This window comes from Saccopteryx bilineata, chromosome 4 (assembly GCF_036850765.1).
Source record: "Saccopteryx bilineata isolate mSacBil1 chromosome 4, mSacBil1_pri_phased_curated, whole genome shotgun sequence".
NCBI classification, from domain to species: Eukaryota; Metazoa; Chordata; class Mammalia; order Chiroptera; family Emballonuridae; genus Saccopteryx; species Saccopteryx bilineata.
Window position 1 is genome coordinate 241,553,088 of NC_089493.1, and position 20,773 is coordinate 241,573,860.

A 20,773-nucleotide genomic window follows, 5' to 3' on the forward strand; every position below is an offset into this window, starting at 1 on the left:
CTCCTCTATTAAAATCGATAAAATCTTTTTTTTTAAATGCCATGTATAGAATACTATACAAACAATACATATTCAATATTTGAATAGCTTCTATATTTGAAATACTGTTCATATATTATTCATATGTTAAACACAAATATACATATGCATTTAATTTAGTACCTATCACAAGTCTATAGGTGCTTAACACATGCATTTTATGGTAGCATGGTAGTTAGAGATAGTGTGGTTAACTTCAGCAGACAACATCTGCATTACACATATGGCCATCAAAATAATTGTGGCATGCTTTTGTGACACTAAAAGAGGCAAAGCCTGTTGCAAAATGATTACTTCCAACAAAAGCCTGCTTAAATTGTTTATTTAAAAGGCACCTATGCAAAATAATAGCATTATAAAGTTGCTGTTGCATTTAAACCACTCACCAATTTTCAACCTATTTGTGAAACAAGGTAAGCACCAGCAGGTCACAAAAAGAAATTATGGATCAGGATTTTTGATTCATGGTTCTTTGACAAAATTATTCTATTTGATCACAAGTCTTGGCTGCTGTCATGACAGAATAATGTGCATGCTCCACAGCTGACAGGAGTACAGCTTTCATGATTAAATAGGAAGATCATATCCCAGATGACTTCAGACTTTGCACTTCAGAAAGACTTTTTTGTTGCTTCAGTATCGGATTTTCAATAATCTTTTTCTAATTGTTTCTATCCCCAAACCAAAGAGAAGCTGCACTACCAAACATTTCATTTTGTGATTTTTCCTATTTTATTTGCAAAGTAAACCAAAGAAGATCACATGATCTTATAAAGTAAGTTCTTTTACTGATTTCATTGGGAGGTGGAAGATATTTTGGAACATAAAGAAAGCTGAAAATATAAAATGAGCACCTCCTCCCAAAAGTCTTTTATTGTTTTTATTGGCCTTCAGAGGAAACAGCAAAGGAGAATCTGATAGACTTTTGCTTATTATAATTACTGGGAATACAATACTCAAAACAATTTCCTAAATGAAGGGGTTAACTTTATCTTGTGTCTTTAACTGGTCGTTTCTGCCCCCTTTTCCTGTAAAAGAATAACACCCGTGAAATTGGAATTCTGAACACCAAGGATGGTAGTATCAAAGCTGAAGCTTTTGGCCAGGAACAATTATTCTAATGTACATAGAGCTATATGTAAAAATCGACTCACATAAGGAAATGCCCAGGGCCTACGCCATTAGGATTAACTTCTGAGATGACAAGAATAGGAAAGGACACTTGCCAGTCTGAACTCGATTTCTCAGACGACCAGCTCTACTGGGATTGGGGAGGAGGGTCCCTTCACCAGACTAGGCTGTTATCTAAAATGCCCACGATTTAAAAGTGAAGGAGAAAAGGAAACAAAACAAACCACTCCCGATACAGATCACCTCTTGGTAGTTACATAGTTGCAGGGGCAAAACGAGCGCGCGGATGCCTCTGTCAGGTTGTCAACCCTAACCTAAGAACCCAACAAAATTAAGGAAGTGGATCTCTGCAATTCTCCAGCCTTTTTCTGTTTGGATTCTCTGGGTTAACAGTAGTACATGCATTTAATGACCTACAAACAAGCAAAGTAATTACCGAGTCGCTTGCAGAAAGGGAAATTATTTTCTGTCCAAACGTAGCAATACCCAACTACACGCCCAGACAACAGAATCACAATCACCCAGTAAACCACCCAGTACTTTAACGAGTGAACTCCTTTACTTCCTCAATGACATTATCAGGAAAAGACCGGGGGAAATCGTGCCTTCGATACGATTGAATATATGCGGCCCGTATATTCAATTCTGCGCCTTTTGGGGAGCTGCAGGGGAGCCTTAGATGCTTTGGGAGGAAACCGGTGTGGGGAAAACTTCTGGCCTCAGTTGCAGGACCGTGGATTGCAGCTGAGAGTTGGTGCGTGGACTACCCTTTGAAACATCAAACTTACTCTATTTTATGAAGGGGCACAAAGTTAACCCACACTGCCACGTCCACCTGTGCGCAGAGGGGCAGCTGCGGCTGCTTCCTACCGCGTGGAGACGCGGTCGCCGCCGCGACTCCTGACAGCCTTCACACAAAGCCGCTGACCCCCCGAGCCCGCCCGACTGCCAACCCCCGAACACGCCCCCAGCCCGCGCCTACCTTGATGCCCTGCTGCTGGGTGGTGAGGGTTAACTTGGATTCATCCAAGAGCAAAACTTCGCAGTAAAATTCTTCCGGAACAGCGCAGAAACAGCCCATGTCGGCTGCAGCCGTCTCCAGCCAGGCGAGAAAACTGCGACCCCGGCGCTGAGCCGCCCCCTCCCCTCAAGCGCGAGGCATTAATTTATTGGGCTACAGGAAAGCTCCTGGCGGGGTCCAGGGCCGCGCAGGCGGAAAGCCAGGAGGGCGGAGAAGCCCGAAGAGTCAGCGCCCGGGAGCAGCAGGGGAAGCGCCGGCGGAACTGGGCGCGGAGGGCGGCGGCGCGTCCCCGTGCATCCTGCGGCTCCGGCACCTCCGAAGGTGGGGACGCCGCGGCCCCTCCCGCAGTTCTGGGGACGTCTCCCGGCAAAAACAAAAACAAAAACAAAAAAACGGAGGAACGAGAGCTCGAGGCCCTTCCCAGACTCGGACTCGGAAGCTCCTAGAAACCCCAGAGACCCCTCCACCCTCTTCCTCCAGGAGCGCAGACGCGACGCACTGGCCTCTCCCTCGCCTGAAGAGTCCCCAGAGGGCGCGCACTTCCAGCTCTGATTCCACCTGAAACCCCCGGTCCGGTTCACCGAATGGGGAGCGCTAGGCTGTTCCTTTGTGTCAGGGGCACCCACGACGTCCCAGCAACATTGCAGGAGCAGTGGCGAGGGTCGTCCCTGCCCCAATCCTCGAGCAGAGAGAAGCCCGAAGACAGTCGGAAAGGGCGGCAGGTTCCTACCGAGACCAGTGAGTAAAAGTCAGCTCGTCGCAGAGTGTGGCTCCAGTCTGGGGAGCCCCGAGCTCATCTCCGGGGCCATGCACGGTCAAGTTCAAGCTCTCCCTCCGAGAATGACCTGCGCCATGTAGGGAGGTTCAGCAAAACGGGGAGTCGAAGGACTTGCAGACGGGCGCCCCGGCTGGGAGAACGGCGGGCGGGCAGATGGGTGGGGGTCTGCCCCGGGTGCGCCAGGCCGCAGCGGCTGCGGGGAAAGTTCTCTCCGCGGCTCCGGGAGTGGCGACCTGGGCGCGAGCAGCCCAGGTGCAGCTAGGCCTGGCCCCAGCGTCGGCAAAAAGCCCTAGAGCGAGGTGGGGGTCCAGCGGCCGGCAAGGGGGCGCCCCTTCTGGGCGGGGTCTCGGCTGGGGGCGGAGGGCGGAGCGGAGGTGGTCTAATGGCGAAGTGCCGACAGGTCGGCACCGGGAACTGCGCGAGGCGCCGCAGCCATGGGGCCAGCCGAAGCTGTGGCCGCTCTCTCTGTATCCGTTTCCCGGGGAGACTGGGAGGCTGGCTTCAGGAGGGCAGGGCGCATTCCTGCTAGGACCCTGGCTTTCGGCGCTCCTAGTCCCACGCCCATCGCGCGGCCGGCGGTGTCCGGGACTGTCGGGCACAATAGCTCTGAGGCTGCAGTGACCCCTGGTGGGTTCTCGTGTCCGTGCACAGGCAACCCAAGTTGAGCAGCGGATGAGACCGAGCCGCGCCGATCTTTGGAACAGGTGCAATCTGTACAGTTCAGCCGGGAACCGGTATAGAGTTCATGCGCATCATAGTTAGAGGAGACAGAGGGGAAGACGCCGAGCAGAGTTGAGGGTGGGCCTCCCAGAAAATTAATCTACTCTATATTTCGTATTAGAAAAAGCAAGAGTATTGACATCAGACATGCTTTTGAGGTCCAAGCCAGGTAGTAGTAGCCAAAGCACAAAAATTTTTGCCTAAAACCTTGGGTGTGGGTATCTTAAAAATAAAATAAAAAATAAAATACACTTATAAAGCTCACATCCGCAGCATATTAGAACGGAAGTGAACAATTTGCAACCTTGCAGGGTGTTGCCTTCCATAATGATTTGCCGGAAGAAAAAAATCTCATAGAGATTCTTTTCCCTGCTATAGCAGCCCCATGTAAACATGAAGAGCAAAACCCCCAAAGTACGGTGTAAAGCTGCCATGCTTGGAATGAACTGTACCTGAAGCTATGAATCAAATCTACTTAATTTTCCGTACTTTCTGTGAAATAGAAGCAGGTTTTAAATTTCTAATCAAATTCTGTGTTTATATTGTCTCCGTTTTGCCTGACATGAGCTGTCAACTTGTTATTCTGGGTTTAGCATCTTTACTCGTGAAGGCTTTTCTTTTCCGTAATATAATACTCCTGGTACAAATGACCAAATGGGATTAAAAGATTTCATAACAGATTTTCATTCTTTATCATAATACTTAGTAGGGCCTCCTAAACTTGCAATAACAAACTAATAAAGTCAAGTGTAATAATTTTTTCCCGGTTTTCAGTTTTGTTACCACTTTTTTTAAAAAGAGACACACATCAATTTGTTGTTCCATTGATTTATGCATTCACTGGTTGTTTCTTGTGTGTGCCCTGATGGAACACACAACCTTGGCCTATGGGGAAGATGCTCTAACCAACTGAGCTACCTGGCCAGGGCCTGTTGCCACCTGTTTTGTGCCCTTTGATTTTGGAGGGTTTTGTTTTACCTTTAATAGTGTTGGAAAGGCTGAGGTTTGTGGGAGAGGCAGCGATTCTGTTCCAGGATTCTCACAAGGAAAAATACAAAGCCATGAAGTTCTGTGCATATGATGTTTCTTTCTGAGTGAGATATTTTCCATTTCTTTATCAGAGACTGGAGAAAAGAAAAAAAATAATTTAACAAATAACTGCGGTTTCCTAAAGAAAATAGGAAGAATCCAGCTTTTTTTTAGTGTTAATGAGCTTTTGACATATAATAAACTGCATATATTTAAAGTATACTATTTGATACATTTTGATCAATGTATATACTCATTAAACCATCACCACAGTCAAGCTATTCAGTATATCCATCACCCAGAAAGTTTCCTCTTGTACCTTTGTGATCTCTCCCTCTCACTCCTCACCACACCTCACTTCCTATTAACCACAGATTTGCTTTCTGCCACTATAGATTATCTGTATTTTCTAGAGTTTTATAAAAACGGAATCATGTCAACTCCTTTTTTTTAAAGGTCTGGTTTGTTTTCACTCAGCATAATTATTTTGAGATTTATCCACAATCTGTATATCAGCCATTCGTCCATTTTTATTACTCAATAGTATTCCTTTATATGAACATACCACAATATTTTATCCACTTATTTGTGTGTTTACAAATAATATAAATATTAAAAATCCTACTCCGAGGACTGCACTAGTAAGTTCAGGCTACCCTTAACAAACCTGCATAGAGTATGTGGCTTAAACAACAAGCATTTATTTTCTCATGATTTTGGATTCTGTAAGTCCAAAATCAGGGTGCCAGCATAGTTGCTTTCTGGTGAGACCTCTCTTCCTGGTTTATAGGCTACTGCCATCCTACTGTGTGTCTTTCTCTGTTGGGAAGTGTGGGGACAGCTCAAGCTCTATGCTGTCTCTTCTTATCAGGACACCATACCTTCTGTATCAAGGTCCCACCTTTATCACCTTATTTCATCTTAATAACTTCCTTATTGTCCCTATCTCCAAATACAGTCATATTGGGGTTAGAGCTTTCACATATAAATTTGGAGGGGACACAATTCAGTTTATATCAAATATCCGTGCCTTTGTATGGACATGTGCTTTTATTTCTCTTGAAATTAAAAGAGAGAGAGAGAGAGGAATAATTTGATCAGAAGATGTGCAAATGGAAAAGAAGCGCATGAAAAGATGTTCAACGTCATTAGTCATGGAAGATATTTGTATTAAAATTAACATAAAACACCACTACAAATCTAGTAGAATGGCTATCATACCAAGCTACCATCCCACCATGCCAAGTGTAGGTGAGGATGAGGAAAAATTAGTATCCTCATACACTGCTGGTGGAAATGGAAAACGGTACGACCACTTTGGAGAACACTTTGGCAGTTTCTCAAAAAGTTGAACATACAAACATACACCTTCCACAGAATTTTGGAGGAAGACTTTCTGACTATCCAGAGAAACAAATTAAGAAGATACTATTCCAACACATCCCATCACCAGGAAAATCGTAAGTTTTTCGACATGTGCATAACATAATAAAGTCTATTTAAAGCCTGTGTCAAAGCCTTTGATCTCTTTTCAGAGATATATTAGAAAAATATTTTCTTTGGTCAAGATGATATTTTGTCATAATAAGCCTATTCAAATGACAAACAAATTTAGAGTAGATACAAGTTTATAGAAGTATGTAGACCATCTGTGGAGGACTGTAGGAATTCTCCTGCTGGAAGAAGCAATTTGACTTCACATAAAACAGGCCCCATCCTTTGCTGGAACATGCACTTGAAAATTCCAGACACAGAATTTTTCTTAAAGCACTATATTCTTTTTAGGAAGATGTATTAAACAATCCATGTCTTCTTCAATTCTTATACTTTTGCATTTTCCAAACTTCAGAAAGTTAACTGTAATTTGAAGCAGGAAAGAACACCTTCAAAACATTGACAGTAAATAAGTAAATAATTACTTAAATATTGAGGGCAATGCCGACTAGACAGCTGGAAGACTTGTTAAAACACAGATTGCCGGCCCCACCCCCAGAGGTTTGAATTCATTGGCCTGAGTAGGGCCTGGGAGTTTGCATTTCTAACAGGTTCCCAGGTCATGCTTATGCTGCTGGTTGGGAACCACACTTTGAGAAATACCTCTCTATAGAACATCTCTCCACAGAATAATAAAAGTTGTCCCTAATTACCTGTGAATAACTTTTTAAAGGGGATGGTGCATTTTTTTTTTTTTTTTTTTTACTAATAGGCTCCCTGTCACTCCACCTGATCCATCATGACTTCATTAATGCCTGTCATGGAAGAGTATTGAAGAACCTGCCAAGTAGATGACATCAGAAAGAGTAGTTTTTAAAGAAGGGAAATATTCCTGTTTTAGTTTCATCATACTCCTGCCTAGTCTCTTCAAACACCTTGCTCATTTTTCTTTCTAATGTAGCATGTGCCCAGGCACATCCAGTTTTTAAGACCATCCTGCCTTCTGACTCACTTCATATATATGTCATTAACCAGCTCTCCTCTCTTCTAAGTACTGAGGCCTTAGATCTCATTTATTGAAATGCCTCAAGGGTATTACCCACATTTCAAGGGAAGTCATCTCCCAGACAGCAACGTGAGCTGCCACTTCGTTCTTGTGCTCCCTATGTAAATGTTCTTTGGAGTTGACTGAGAATTCTTATTTTGCACAGTTGTAATCCTTATTGGTGAGTGCATTGACATGGTTTGTATATAGTATAATGGTTTAGAACTTTGACTTTGAAATATCTTGGTATTCCCTTCTCTGGTCAAATGTAAACTAGATGCAGAGGAGCAAGTTGAAACATCTAGTAGTCCCTTTGGAGACATTTTTTTTTTTAGTTTTTTAAACAATAGATTAATATCTTCTACCTATTTGGTTGAGAAAGATTCCAAAGTTTGGCAAAAGTAGGTGAAATGGGTATTTTGATACAATGTTGGTGGAACTGTAGACTGATTCAATCTTTCTGGAGTGAAACTGTCATATGTACAATAATTTAAATATGCATACACTTTAACCCAGAAATTTGATATTTAGACATTTATCCTTATCAAATAATAGACACAGATATGTATAAAAAGGTATTTACTACAGTATGTTTATAGTATTAAAGTTGTTTAAACAATCTAGGTGCCCAATAATAAGGAGTTGTTGCATTAATTTTAGCCAATTCATCTAGAAGATTTGGCAGCTATTAGAATAGATGAGATGGAGGTATATATGTACTGACATGGAGAATTATTTAAGGTAAGCAGTGAGGTAAAAATTAAAAAAAGAGCACCTTTCATAGTCATCCAAATATAAAGGTCCATTTTTATTTGTTTTTTGTTGTTGTTTTGTTTTGTTTTTAAGGTGAGAGGAGAAGAGGTAGTGAGGCAGAATCCCACATATGCCCCAACTGGGATCCACCCAGCAACCCCTGTCTGGGGCAGATGCTCAAGTACTGAGCTATTTTAACACCTTAGGCCAATATACTTAGACCAACCAAGCTATCCTTAGTGCCCAAGGCCAACACTTAAACCAATTGAGCCACTGGCTATGGGAGGAGAAGAGAGAGAAAGGGAGGAAGGAGGAGGAGAGAAGCAAATGGTTGCTTCTTCTGTGTGCCCTGACCAGAAATTGAACCTGGGATGTCCATATGCCATGCTAATGCTCTATCCACTGAGCCACCAGCCAGGACCATTTTTATTATTTTTTTAAAAGGTAGTTTGAACTTTTCTTAATGAATGAATTAAAATGAAGACAAATTTTTATTTATTGATTTTTTTTTAGAGAGAGAGGAGTGTGAGAGAGAGACAGAGAGAGAGAGAAGGGGGAGGAGCAGGAAGCATCAACTCCCATATGTGCCTTGACCAGGCAAGCCCAAGGTTTCGAACCGGCGACCTCAGTGTTCCAGGTCGACGCTTTATCCCACTGCGCCACCACAGGTCAGGCCAACAAATTTTTATATTAAGCAAAAGAATGCAGTAAAAAATCTGGCTAATGAAATTAACCTTCATTTAAAAATGAATTCCTTTTCTAGAATCTAACTGGATTCTAACCAGTTGACTTTTTTATCTTGTTCATATTTCCATGGTTCCCCATCAAAGGAAGGGGAAATTAGCTTTTAGTTATCATGTAATTATTTTGATTTTAAGTCACACTAGCCATGTGACCTTAAAGAAGTCCCATCATCTCTCTGTGCCTCAGTGCACTCTTCTATTAAATAAGGGACCTGGGCCTTGCATTCTGGTGTCTCTAGATCTTCATGCCCAGCATGCAGCATCCCCATCCCTTTCTTCTGGAAACAACACACTGCTCTTCCTATTAAAGTGACATCTCAGGGAAAGATCAACCCAGTATCACATCTGGCAAAGAAACTTCTGGAGTAGATGACCTCTGAATTCATGTCAGCCTTCTGATTCTGACAGTAAGATGATGCCAAGAAAAACTGAAGACAGTCATTTGATAGGTGGTTAGTGGACAGGACTAGAATGGAGACATTTTACTGTATTTGTTTTTGTCCATTTAGAATTTTGTATACTGGTATTCTGTACATATGTTACTTAGCCTTTACGTAAGTAAATATTTTAAATAATTTTAAAAATAATTTTTAAAAGGCATGATGTAAGTTTACAATCTTTTAAAATGGCATGCATAGAGTAAGGACTGGGTTTGTGTATGTGAAAATATCAATAGTGATTATCTCTTTGTGGTAGAACAGTGAGTAAATTTTGTTTTCTATGATTTTATTTTTATAAATTTTTTCCATGAATATTACACCTGTGGAAGATAAATCTTTTTAATTTTAAACATTAATCTTATAAAGTAAAAGAATGTAAAATAAAAAAGAAAAGGAGGCCAAATAAGCGCATCAGACCCAGGGGTGTTAAAGTTGCCGTCAAGTCTCGGTGAGCAACCAGGTCACCTGACCTGGCACAGACAGTGCTCAGTGAGTCCTCATGCCCTCTCATTGTGAGCTGTTTTCTTACCTTAAAATCCTTGTCTTTCCCATAGCTCCCACCTGTCGCCTCATTTTCCTCTCACGAGGTCCCCCTACTGCTCAGGTGTCCACTTTGTCCTTCCTCTTCCAGGAAGCTCCTGAGACTCCTAGCCCTGGGTTGGGTCACAGTCCAATCTGCATTATTACCACCCTCTTACTAGACTGTAGTTCCTAAAGTCAGAGCCTCGTTTGATTTGTTCACTGCTATATCCAAGCACCTGTTTCAGTGCTTGGCACTCTGTAGACTCTCAATAAAAGTGTGTTGAATGAATGAGTGAAGTCACTTGTACAAACTATACTTCTGGAGTGCTAAATGCCCCCCCTTTTTTTTAAGTACCATCAACTAATCTCTAGCTTGATTCCCTTAAAAAAAGAAAACCTCTTACTTTGCCAAAATATCTAGGTTCCTAACCAAAAACAACTTTTCTCAAGGGGTAATACAGAGTTAAAGTAAGCATATAATTGTTGTATATTGAAATATGCACTTTGACTCTGGCTTCTTAGCTCAATGGTAGAGGGTTGGCCTGACATATGGATGTCCTAGGTTCGACTCCCAGTCAGGGCACACAGGAGAAGCAACCATGTGCTTCTCCACTGCTCCCCTCCCCCTTCTTTCTCTCTCCCCCTCCTGCAGCCATAGCTCAATTGGTTCCAGCAAGTTGGCCCCGGGCACTGAGGATGGCTCCATGGAGCCTCCAACTCAAGTGCTAAAAATAGCTCTGTTGCCGAGCAAAAGCTCTAGATGGGCAGAACATCGCCTGTAGGGGGCTTGCCAGGTGAATTCCATTCAGGACATATTCAGGAGTCTGTCTCTCTGTCTCCCCTCCTCTCACTTAAAAAAACAAAAAAGAACCTGGCCTGTGGTGGCACAGTGGATAAAGTGTTGACCTGGAATGCAGAGGTTGTTGGTTCAGAAGCCTAGGCTTGCCCTGTCAAAGCACATACAGCAAGCAATCAATGAACAACTAAAGTGAAGCAACTATGAGTTGATACTTCTTGCTCCCTCTCCGCTCACTCTGTAAAATCAATAAATAAAATCTTCAAAAAAATTTTAAAAAGTAAGAAAGAAAAGAAAGAAAGAAATATGCACTTTATCCCTAAGGCTTCTCGTTGCACTATGTATATATTACAGGGTTTTGTGGTGGCACTTAGTTCTCAGAAGTTTTGTGAGACAGACCCTCATTTTCTATAGAAATGAAATTGGATGAACAATTAGGGCAAGAGTAAACACTTCAGATCTTATTTGTACAAACTTACAGACCAGCATTTACATTCAAAGTATAGTGAATAGATACTGAATGCTATTAGAGGTGACATTTGAGTTGATATTTAAAATGATGTTGATAAAAAAGCTACAATAATCTGTTCCTTTAGAACAGGGGTCTCAAACTCAACTCAGCATGTGGGCCGCAGAGCAAGATCACAGCCGTTTGGCGGGCCGCACTAGGTCTACAAAAGGCAACTGTTACTCAACACTTTTCTCACTGCAGTTGAAAACAAAAAAAATCAGTACAACAAGCACAATCATACATGCAGTTTACTCAGTGTCACAAAACGACCAGAAACTGTAGTTCGCATCACAACTGTTGTTAACTAAGCTAATATCTAGCTAGGATGCTAGAGAAATGAAAAATACAAGTAGGCCCCTAGGCTTACTTAATTTTATCCAAAATATTTTGAACTTTGTGGATTAGTCTGCGGGCCACACAAAATTGTTCGGCGGGCCGCATGCAGCCCGCGGGCCGCAAGTTTGAGACCCCTGCTTTAGAAGGCTTGGTTGAGTTGCCCAAAATGAGGAACAATCTCTAATTCATTTAATCTGGGTTCAGAGCATTCTTTAACGATATTATGACTGTAGTTGTCAGTGATATTATAAAACAGTGGCAAGTACTTCAATTACTTAGGACCTGTAGCACATGAAATCTGGAAGCAGTTTTAATGTTCACCTTAATCCCACCCATTAATTATCTTACAGATGAAGGCTTTGAGACACAAAAGGATGAAGTATTTAGCTCTTGGCAGAGTTGGGCTTGACCATAAGACTCCTGCCCTTAAATCTTAATTTAATTCACCAATCCTGTAATATAACCCCACCCAAAATTCTAGAAAAGTATGAAATTAATTTAAGCTTTGTTGTATATACATATAATGTATATACAAGTAGTGTATATCTCAATACGCTTAGTCCAGGCTGTAGGTAGGATAAAGCAGGGGTATATATCCATCCATAATCAAATTACTGTACAGGTATGTCATTAAATCTAAGACGCCACCAATTACATTAATAACTTATTTACTACTTAAAAAAACTTCCAATTAATTGAAGACACCATTAATTTTAGGAGGTGCCCCAATTTCAGAAATATTAATCTGAAAAATGGTCATCTTGAAAATTGAAGAAGTATGGTGTTAACTAGGATTATGTTTGTGCTATTCTTTTCAACTAAAATAATTGATTTAATGTTGCTAATGTCTCCATGTTCATACCATGTTCATTGGCAAATATTATATAAGTGAAGGACGTGGGCACAGATATTTTCATGGGACATATGTATATAAGAAAGAATGCATGCTTTTTTGTAAATCAATATCAGGATGCTTTTGAAAACTCAACTTAAAACGAACTTTAAAAAGAGCTTATTGCCTTGCTTCTACCAATTTCAAGCAGCATCTAAGAACTCTGATTCTCTGCGTCCCTTCACCCCTGCCACTTCCAAGTATTGGTCTTGAACTTAGCCGAGCTTTTCTTGAAGCAATCAGATGCTGGAATAGTTCCAGGATTCACATCTGCTGTCCACACCACACAGAGCAAAGAGAGCCAACTGTTCTAACTTTCTTAGTCGAAGGCCCAGGGTTCACTCCGATAGGCCAGCTTGAGTCACCGCAGTCCAGTAGATCCATTAGGAATATAAATTCCGGAGCCAAACTGTGTGAGTACAAAATCCAACACAGCTCACTGTTTACAAGCTTTGCACCTCAGAGAAGCATAGATGGGGTAGTATAATAGCACCTATCCAATACAGATGTTGTGAGAATTAAATGGATGAACACAGTGCTTAGAACAGTACCTGGCACTTAGTAAATGCTATGAAAGTATTGGTGTCAGAGAGGATGATGTGGCTAATTCCTTAGTCACCATACCTAGAGGGAGACTATACTTCATGGCTTAGCCTAGGTCAAAAGGCACCTCCAGAATGAAAGGCAGAATTTGCTTTTCTGGAATCACATAGGGTGCCCATCTAGGGGCACTGTGAAGGAATAACTAGGTAATTCAGGCATAGAAGGCAGGTAGGAGTGACTAACAACCACCCACTACACAAGTCATGGCTTAAATACACAGGGTTGAAAATAATAAATACACAGGATTGTTTAGCAAATCATATTCTAAAATGAAGACCATGTGTCCAAGGTAAATAATCATACTAAGCCTTATATCTTTGTCAAATATGTATTTTCATATACTAACTTTCCACGTTATATAAATGATACATTTTTAAAATGTTCCTCAGACGCCCCTTTTACTCACATATTTTCATTTATGTTACTACTCAGTAGTGCTCCTTAACCATCCACCGTGTGCCAGGCTCAGCTGGGAACAACCCAGACATGGCATGTGCCCTTGTGGGGTTTGCAATCTTATAGAATGATGGTCCTTAGCAAGTGTCCCCTTAGCTAGGTCACTAGGATATAAAATAAAAATGCAAATGGTACCCAAGAATATCAATGTGTGATTTATTGGATTGAGTAGATTATTTTCTTGACTATAGTATTGTGGCTATAAATGTATTTTGTGTATCTGTCGCCTCTGCTAGGCTATGAGCTACTTGAAGGGAGGGGCCGGACCCTGTTCAGTTTTTTGTTTATAACACCTAAGACAATGACTGGCACATTGCAGCTTTTAATTAATGTAGTCAGAATTCCAGAAAAGTAGTATACATGACTGGAATGGGTAAAAGGTAGAAAGAGACAGTTTCTGAATATTATGCAGATGATACTTCTAATTTTGCAATTTATGATAACTTAAAGTTTACACTCCTATTATCTATATATCAAAGCAAAATGTGGCATACACTATACCTCTGAAACTAAACCCCAGTTTTTAGCTGGGCATTTTCCCCAAATTCCCTGGGCAGTCGGTAGGGCCATGTGGCCCAGACCTGGGCAATGAGATGTGTTAGGTATTAAATGGTACTTCCTGAGAGTCTTTCTTAAAAAGTCTTCCTTAAAGTCTTTAAAAAGAAGGAAGGAGACGAGCAATATCCCTGTTCCACCTCCTTGTAACTGGAGTTTGAGTGTCGTGGCTGGAGCACAAACAGCCATCTAAAGACAGTGGCAAGGGAAGAGAAGAGCAGCTTGTACCCTGAAGCAGGAACGCACCCCCCAGCCTGCGCAGCCTGTCGCTGGGCTTCATGTCCCCCTGTTCAAGCGTCTGCGTTATAGGCGCCTACATGTAATCCTGATTGAAACCCACAACCTACCGGTACTTACTTTAAGGACTACTTACATATGTTCTATCTGCCACTACTGGAAATAAGTTTTGTGTATTATTGAATGAAAATATTTAACTTCTCTGATTCTGGATATCTTTAAAATGAGTAAATTTCTTTTCTTTGAAAATTTATAATTTAGACTTCTTAATGCAGAAACAACGAGGAGGCATTTCTTGTCTGCAGAAGTCACCATGGCCACCTCCAACAGCACCCTGTCCTGTCCTTGCCCCTCCTTTGGCCACTCTGGGATTGAAAAACGGGAACAAAGATAGAAAGCAGAGGTGGGGTGAGGGGATGCTTCAGAGTGACTTGTTGTTACTCAGAAGTCATCATAATTAGGTTTTTACCCTTTTTTTTCTTTTTCTTAAGCTGGAAACGGGGAGAGACAGTCAGACAGACTCCCGCATGCGCCGGGCCGGGATCCACCCGGCACACCCACCAGGGGCAACGCTCTTGCCCACCAGGGGGCGATGCTCTGCCCCTCCGGGGCGTCGCTCTGCCGTGACCAGAGCCACTCTAGCGCCTGGGGCAGAGGCCAAGGAGCCATCCCCAGCACCCGAGCCATCTTTGCTCCAATGGAGCCTTGGCTGCGGGAGGGGAAGAGAGAGACAGAGAGGAAGGAGGGGGGGGTGGAGAAGCAAATGGGCACTTCTCCTATGTGCCCTGGCCGGGAATCGAACACGGGTCCCCCGCACGCCAGGCCGACGCTTTACCGCTGAGCCAACCGGCCAGGGCCCAGGTTTTTACCCTTTTTCCGGGCCTTGTCATGTAAGTTACTCCACTTGAGCTTCTAAACCCTATGACAAAGGCAGGACCAGTATTATCCTTGTTGGGAAGTTGAGTAAACTAGGACTTAGAGAGGTGACAGGAGTTCCCCAGCAAGTGATGTTTCAGGGAAGGGAGACTGTTCCACTAGGACATGCTATATAGTTAGTTGCCCACATACTCACAGGTCTGACACAGTAGAGTAACTTTTCCTTTCTTAAATAAAGGTGAAATAAAACAAAGATAAGCTAATCCCCCTCAGTCTGATTTAACAAAGACTCCCACTGGACCGTCTGAGGTTAGACAATCAATACTCATTCTATGTTTCTTTCTTTCTTTTTTTTTTTTTTTAGATTTCAGATTTTGCAAGCTGCCTTTGGTGAAAGCATTGGGGGGCAGGGAGGATTAAAGCACACGCAGGAGAGCCTTATTGATATTTCAGTCTCTTTCCAGACTGCTCCTGAATGACCAAGGCCCCTGTTTGCTGGGCTAGTAGACCCCCCCAACTGATTGAACCTGCCAGCACACTTCAGCTGGCTCCCCAGCAAACATATGGTGTCAGGGTCAATATTTACCTTCATTTTATGCGTGCAGCGCTGCTTCTATTTATTTATTTATTCAGCAGGCAATTAGACTCCATAGAGCAAAATCCCTTTGTTCTCTGCATGGATTACTGACGATCAGAGCTGTGGAAAGCAGCTTCCAGACAAGACCGTCCAGCCCTCGGTTTGCCTACAGTTGCTGCTCCTCCGAGAGGAAAACAGAATATACACCCTCGTATAGACACACAGATATATACTGGGAATATGCTGCTATGTATGTATGTAATATATATTTAAGAATACATTGTTAATAATACACATATTATTTGAGAAACATCCAGTATTCCTTCTAATTTAGATATACATCATGTCAAGATATTGGTATTTTTGATCATTTTAAGAGGCTTTTATAACAGAAAAGATTATTCATAATTTTTTTAAAATAAGTAATGTATTAAAGTTAAAAATGAAAAGTCTAGGTCTTTCTTGAGCTTCAGTTCACCTATACATATTATTATTCTGTTCAGAAAACCAACAAATTTTAACAACCACTATTAGGAAACCTTTGTGTATTAAATTAATACACAAACTTAGTTAATTAAAAAATCCCCTCAAACATTTAAACTGCATTTATACATTTTGTTTCCATCTTAAGTATTTTAATTATCTAAAAAAAAGCAAAACCTTTTTAAGAACCTAAATTACTCTTACACATGGATGTTAAATTAAGCATATTTCTGATGTTTTAAGATTTCTAATTCTGCTTTTGAACTTAGTAAAATATTCTTATATTTTCTAATTTATAGTCACAAGATTAAATTAATTATTCAACTATAAATTTATACTGGAAACGAGGCTGCTTGTTTATCCTGATAGGCTCTATTCTCTAAAGCATTATAAATACTTAAGGTACCAAATATGCACTGGTCACTTAACATAAAAATTATTTCCTGGGTTTGTTTCTATACTTAATTCTAAATCTTCCTGAGATTAAAAGATACTTAAAAACTAAAGGAAACAATGTCATCCAAAATAATTTTGGGATTACTATCTCAACATGCTAATATTTCATCGAGATCACAGATATTAAACAGATGTGAGGTGAAGGGTTAAAGATATGCAACAGCATCTTCCTCCCAGTCCCTACGGTAAGGCCGAGCCATGTTTCCACAGTCACTATGTCACTGCCAAGCGACAGGATTGAAGCCTCTCCTGACCCCACAGGATGATGGATGTGCTTGAATCTTTTCTCCCTCTTCCACTGTCCCACCCCTGGCACTTGAGAAGGCTCCTCTCTCTCCTTTAATTCATAAACTATTCAAACAGTCACCAGATTCTTCCTGTTTCACCTACAACCTCTGAAATCTCTCAGGTCTTCCCCAACTTCCCTCCCTCATATCTACTTCTGAGTTCAGGCTTCACAATTCTTCTTGCCATGAGTGAGCCAGGAGCTCCCCACCACCCTCTCCTGTCCCAGGGGCTCTACTGCAGGCCTCCTCCTTCAGTCATGACAACACTGCTCCACCACCACCATCCACAACCACTGCCATCTATGAATACCTTCTGCATCCAGGCAGCAAAGCTAGATGCTCTCCCTGTGTTATCCCCTTGGCTTCCACCAGGTCCCTGCATGAGACGAACTATTAGCCTCATTTTAAGATGCAGAAACCAAGACCCAAAGAGGTTAGGTAACTTTTTCATGGTCACACAGCTAGTGTGGAAATAAATCAGGACTTAAACCCAATGCTTAGCAGTTCCCCAAATAGTGTTTTCTCCCTTTTCCACCTATAACATTTCCTGCTGTTTTTCAAAATAATATTCATGAATCCCTTCCTCTGGGAAGAGAGCCCCACTCCTGACCATGGTCTGATTGCTGCATCTCTGTGTTGACTTTTCATAGCACTTCCTGCATTCCTTTACCAAAGCACTAAGCACACTTTACTGTAAATGATTCACTGACACTTCTTTACCTTTCCAGCATTGAGGAAATGCCTGGCACACAGATCAGTAATGAGGCTGGGATGGGGATAAAAGGAAGCAAGCAGGCAGCTCTTTGTTGAGACTCAAACACAGATGTAGAGACCAAGACACCCCAAAACTTACTGTCCCACTGACCTTGGGCAAGTCATTTAACCTCTCTGATTGAACAAGAATAATAATTCCTCTTGCTGGGTTGTTGAGAGAATAAAATTAAAATGAACAAAGGACATTAAGCATACTACTTGCCACGTAAATAATAACTGATAGCTGCCATTATGATATTGTTATGGTTATTGACCACAGAAGAAGGTGTTGTTTCTGAGTAGGTGATATGAATGAAGAATGTGAAAGAAGAGCGTCTGACAGAGAACAGACTGATGGTCGCCAAAGAGGGGGCAGGGGTTGAAAAACTGGGTGAAAGGGATTAAGAAGTACAAATTGATAATTACAAAATAGTCACGGGGATGTAAAGCACAGCATAGGGAATATAGTCAATAATATTCTAATAACTCTGCATAGTGCCAGGTGGGTACTGGAAATACCAAGTAAGTGTAAAGTAAGTGATCATCTAACCACTATGTTGTACAGCTGACACTAATACAAATAATATTGATTATAAACTGTAATTGAAAAAAATTAAATTATAGGCAATAGTTGTGAGGGAGGAAAAAGTATTGTCTTGTAGACAAGAGTCTGGCCTCTTTGGGACCAGCAATAAATCTGTGATTTAGAATTTACTTCCTGCCTCTAGATAGCTTTCTTTCAATCCAATCAGAGAATGCAAAAAGTCTCCTTTTTTCTATGGTTCGTTCTAATTGAAATCCACAGGCATTTGCTAAGTTCCCACTTTGTACCAAATACAGAGCCTTGTAGAAGAGTCCTGATTGAGGACAGGCCTCTGCCCTCCAGGAGTTGTTTCTAGTTCTCCTGGGGAAAAGGCTAACACACACTCAGTGAGGACAGGGGTAAGGGCCGTCTCTGGCCCCAGGGGAGGTGAAGCACCCAAAGAGGAGAGAAAAGAGATATCAGTGAAATCAGAAAGGTAATTCATCCAGCCAGGGCAAGTTTGGGTTGTGGAGATCTCAAAGCAGCTACAGTATGAAATGATTGTGGACCAAGCTAGAGAACTCTTAACATGTAAACTTTCCGTGTCTGGGTCCCACGGATAGATGTGACTAAATCTAAGCCCTCAAATGCACCCAGATCCTGCTGCTCCATACAGTGACTTCTGGGTAGACCATGAGTCAGATTGTGACAGAATTTGAATCCTTATTCTACTTTACTTTCTCTAAATGTGTGTGTGTGTGTGTGTGTGTGTGTGTGTGTGCGCGCGTGCGCGCGCCATTCAGGACCTTCTCCTGCTGAGCCAGGTTAATGCATTTTATCTTGGTGGTTGTTAGTGTTGCATGATTTGACAGGCCTAGAAGACACAGATTCCTAAAGCTCTCCATCTCCCGGAAATTTCACCAGCACTAATACATTCCTTTGGGTTTACAGCTGACTCCAGGAAGATCCTATGTTAAGCTGGCTGTCTTGTATATTTTAGTATGATCTACTTAATTACCTTCTTAATAACTAGATGAAAGTGCAGAATAAGCAAATACTTATTGAACACCAACTGTGTGACAGATTCAAGGCTCGAGGCTGGGACACTGTCATGAATAGGAAGCAGCCCCTGCCCTCCAGGGCTCAAAGCTTAGCGCCCGGAGACTGCGGATGCCTGCGGATGCCTGCAGCGCTGCCGCAGGGAGGTGGGCGGCTGAGGGCCTGGGGTGGAGAGGGCCGTAACCCACCAGGGTAGTTTGAGGCCCCAGATCAAAAAGGTCAGAGGAAGAGAGCTTAATATAAATTTTAGCTGTTTCACGATTCATCTAGGACAGCCTGGTTTCCTGGACTTCTCTAGTCCAGTCTGACTCTGCTTCCTAAGGCATCTGCAGTCTACTGTCCCGGTCTTGAGTATTCACTTAGGGGGCCTGTCGCCTTCACATCCCGAGAGACTTGACAGTGCCCGCTCCTCTCAGGCCTGCTGTCTCCATGTCAGGCCCTCACTTTCCTCACGGCCAGTTATCTCACCCCCACCCCCGGCTCTGGCCTATGATTATCCGCCACATTTTCTGCACTGTGGCTAGAGCGTCCTTCTAAATGCAAAGTCTGATCTTCACGCGCTTTCAGGTCTGATCTTTCACTCCCTGGGTAAAACTCTGACAAGGGCTCCCCCTGCTAACGTAAGCTCCCCAGAACATACAGTTCTAGCCCCGTGTACTTTCCTCAACAAGCCCCCGCGCACTCCGTGAGTTTAACCAAATGAGGATCTGTGGACTTTTATTTTTGAAAGATTTCACCAGATTTCTTTTCCCAAAGTTGTAGCAACTATTTCTCCCCATGCTCACTTGCCCTTTTTAATTTTATAATCCTGATGTGTGAAATATGGCATCTCTTTGTTTATTTTAGTTTTTTAATTATTATTATTGAATGGGGAGAGAGAGGTGGGAGAGCAGGAGAAGAGAGAGAGAAAGAAGTTTCTTGTTTAAATGGGTGTTTTCCCCTGACCTGTAGGAAAGCTGAGCATATTTTTAGATATTTATGGATGATTAGGAATTTCTCCTCTATAATTTGCCTGTTCATAATCCTTGCTCGATTTTCAATTAAAGTGATTCTCCTTTTCTTATTAATTTGTAAAAGCTCTTTGTGATATTAACATTTTGATGTTCTGATAGACATAATAGCTAACAATTATTGAGTGCTTTTTATACACCAGACACTATTTTCCCAGTCAACGGTTGGTCTTTTGATTTTGTTCATGTTATGTTTTCCTAAATATAAATGAATAAGTGTATAATGAGTAATGGATAAATGAATGAGTGAATGACTTGAATGAATGAAATGTATACATTTTATGTGTCCCCTAAAGACTGGCTTTTTGACCAGGGGCTAGGCTATTTCATTATAGGAGTCCTCTGTATTCTCTAGTTCTTCTTCTTTTTTTAATTAATTGAATTTAGTGGGATGACATTGGTTCAAAAACCATACAGGTTTTAAGTGTACAAGTCAGCAAACCACTGTCTACATACTGCACTGTGCGCCCTCAGCCCCGTGCAAAGTTCCTTTTCCTCTCCATTTTCCCCATTTTGCCCACCTCCACCTAACCCCCACCCCTTTCCCTCTGGCTATTGCCACACTGTTGTCTGTGTCTGCATTTTATATATACCGTATTCCCTATGTATATATAAGACACTCCCATGTATAAGACGCACCTTAATTTGGGGGTCCGAAATTTGAAAAAAAATGTATTACATAAAGTTATAGAATTCAAGTTTTATTCA

The 20,773-nt window shown here is 41.9% G+C and overlaps 1 protein-coding gene and 1 long non-coding RNA gene across 2 annotated transcripts in view; one reads left to right on the forward strand and one right to left on the reverse strand.

Annotated features, from left to right (window-relative positions):
• Positions 1-3,712, reverse strand: part of EPB41L4A (erythrocyte membrane protein band 4.1 like 4A) — a 324,982-nt gene extending 321,270 nt beyond the window's left edge. The window contains exon 1 of the mRNA XM_066274043.1: positions 2,153-3,712. Within this exon, the coding sequence (XP_066130140.1) occupies positions 2,153-2,251 (99 nt within the window). The 5' untranslated portion in view covers positions 2,252-3,712. The remainder of the gene's footprint in view (positions 1-2,152) is intronic.
• LOC136334164 (uncharacterized) overlaps positions 2,791-20,773 on the forward strand; it is a 99,691-nt gene continuing 81,708 nt past the window's right edge. The window contains exon 1 of the long non-coding RNA XR_010731124.1: positions 2,791-2,929. This is a non-coding gene — a long non-coding RNA (uncharacterized lncRNA). The remainder of the gene's footprint in view (positions 2,930-20,773) is intronic.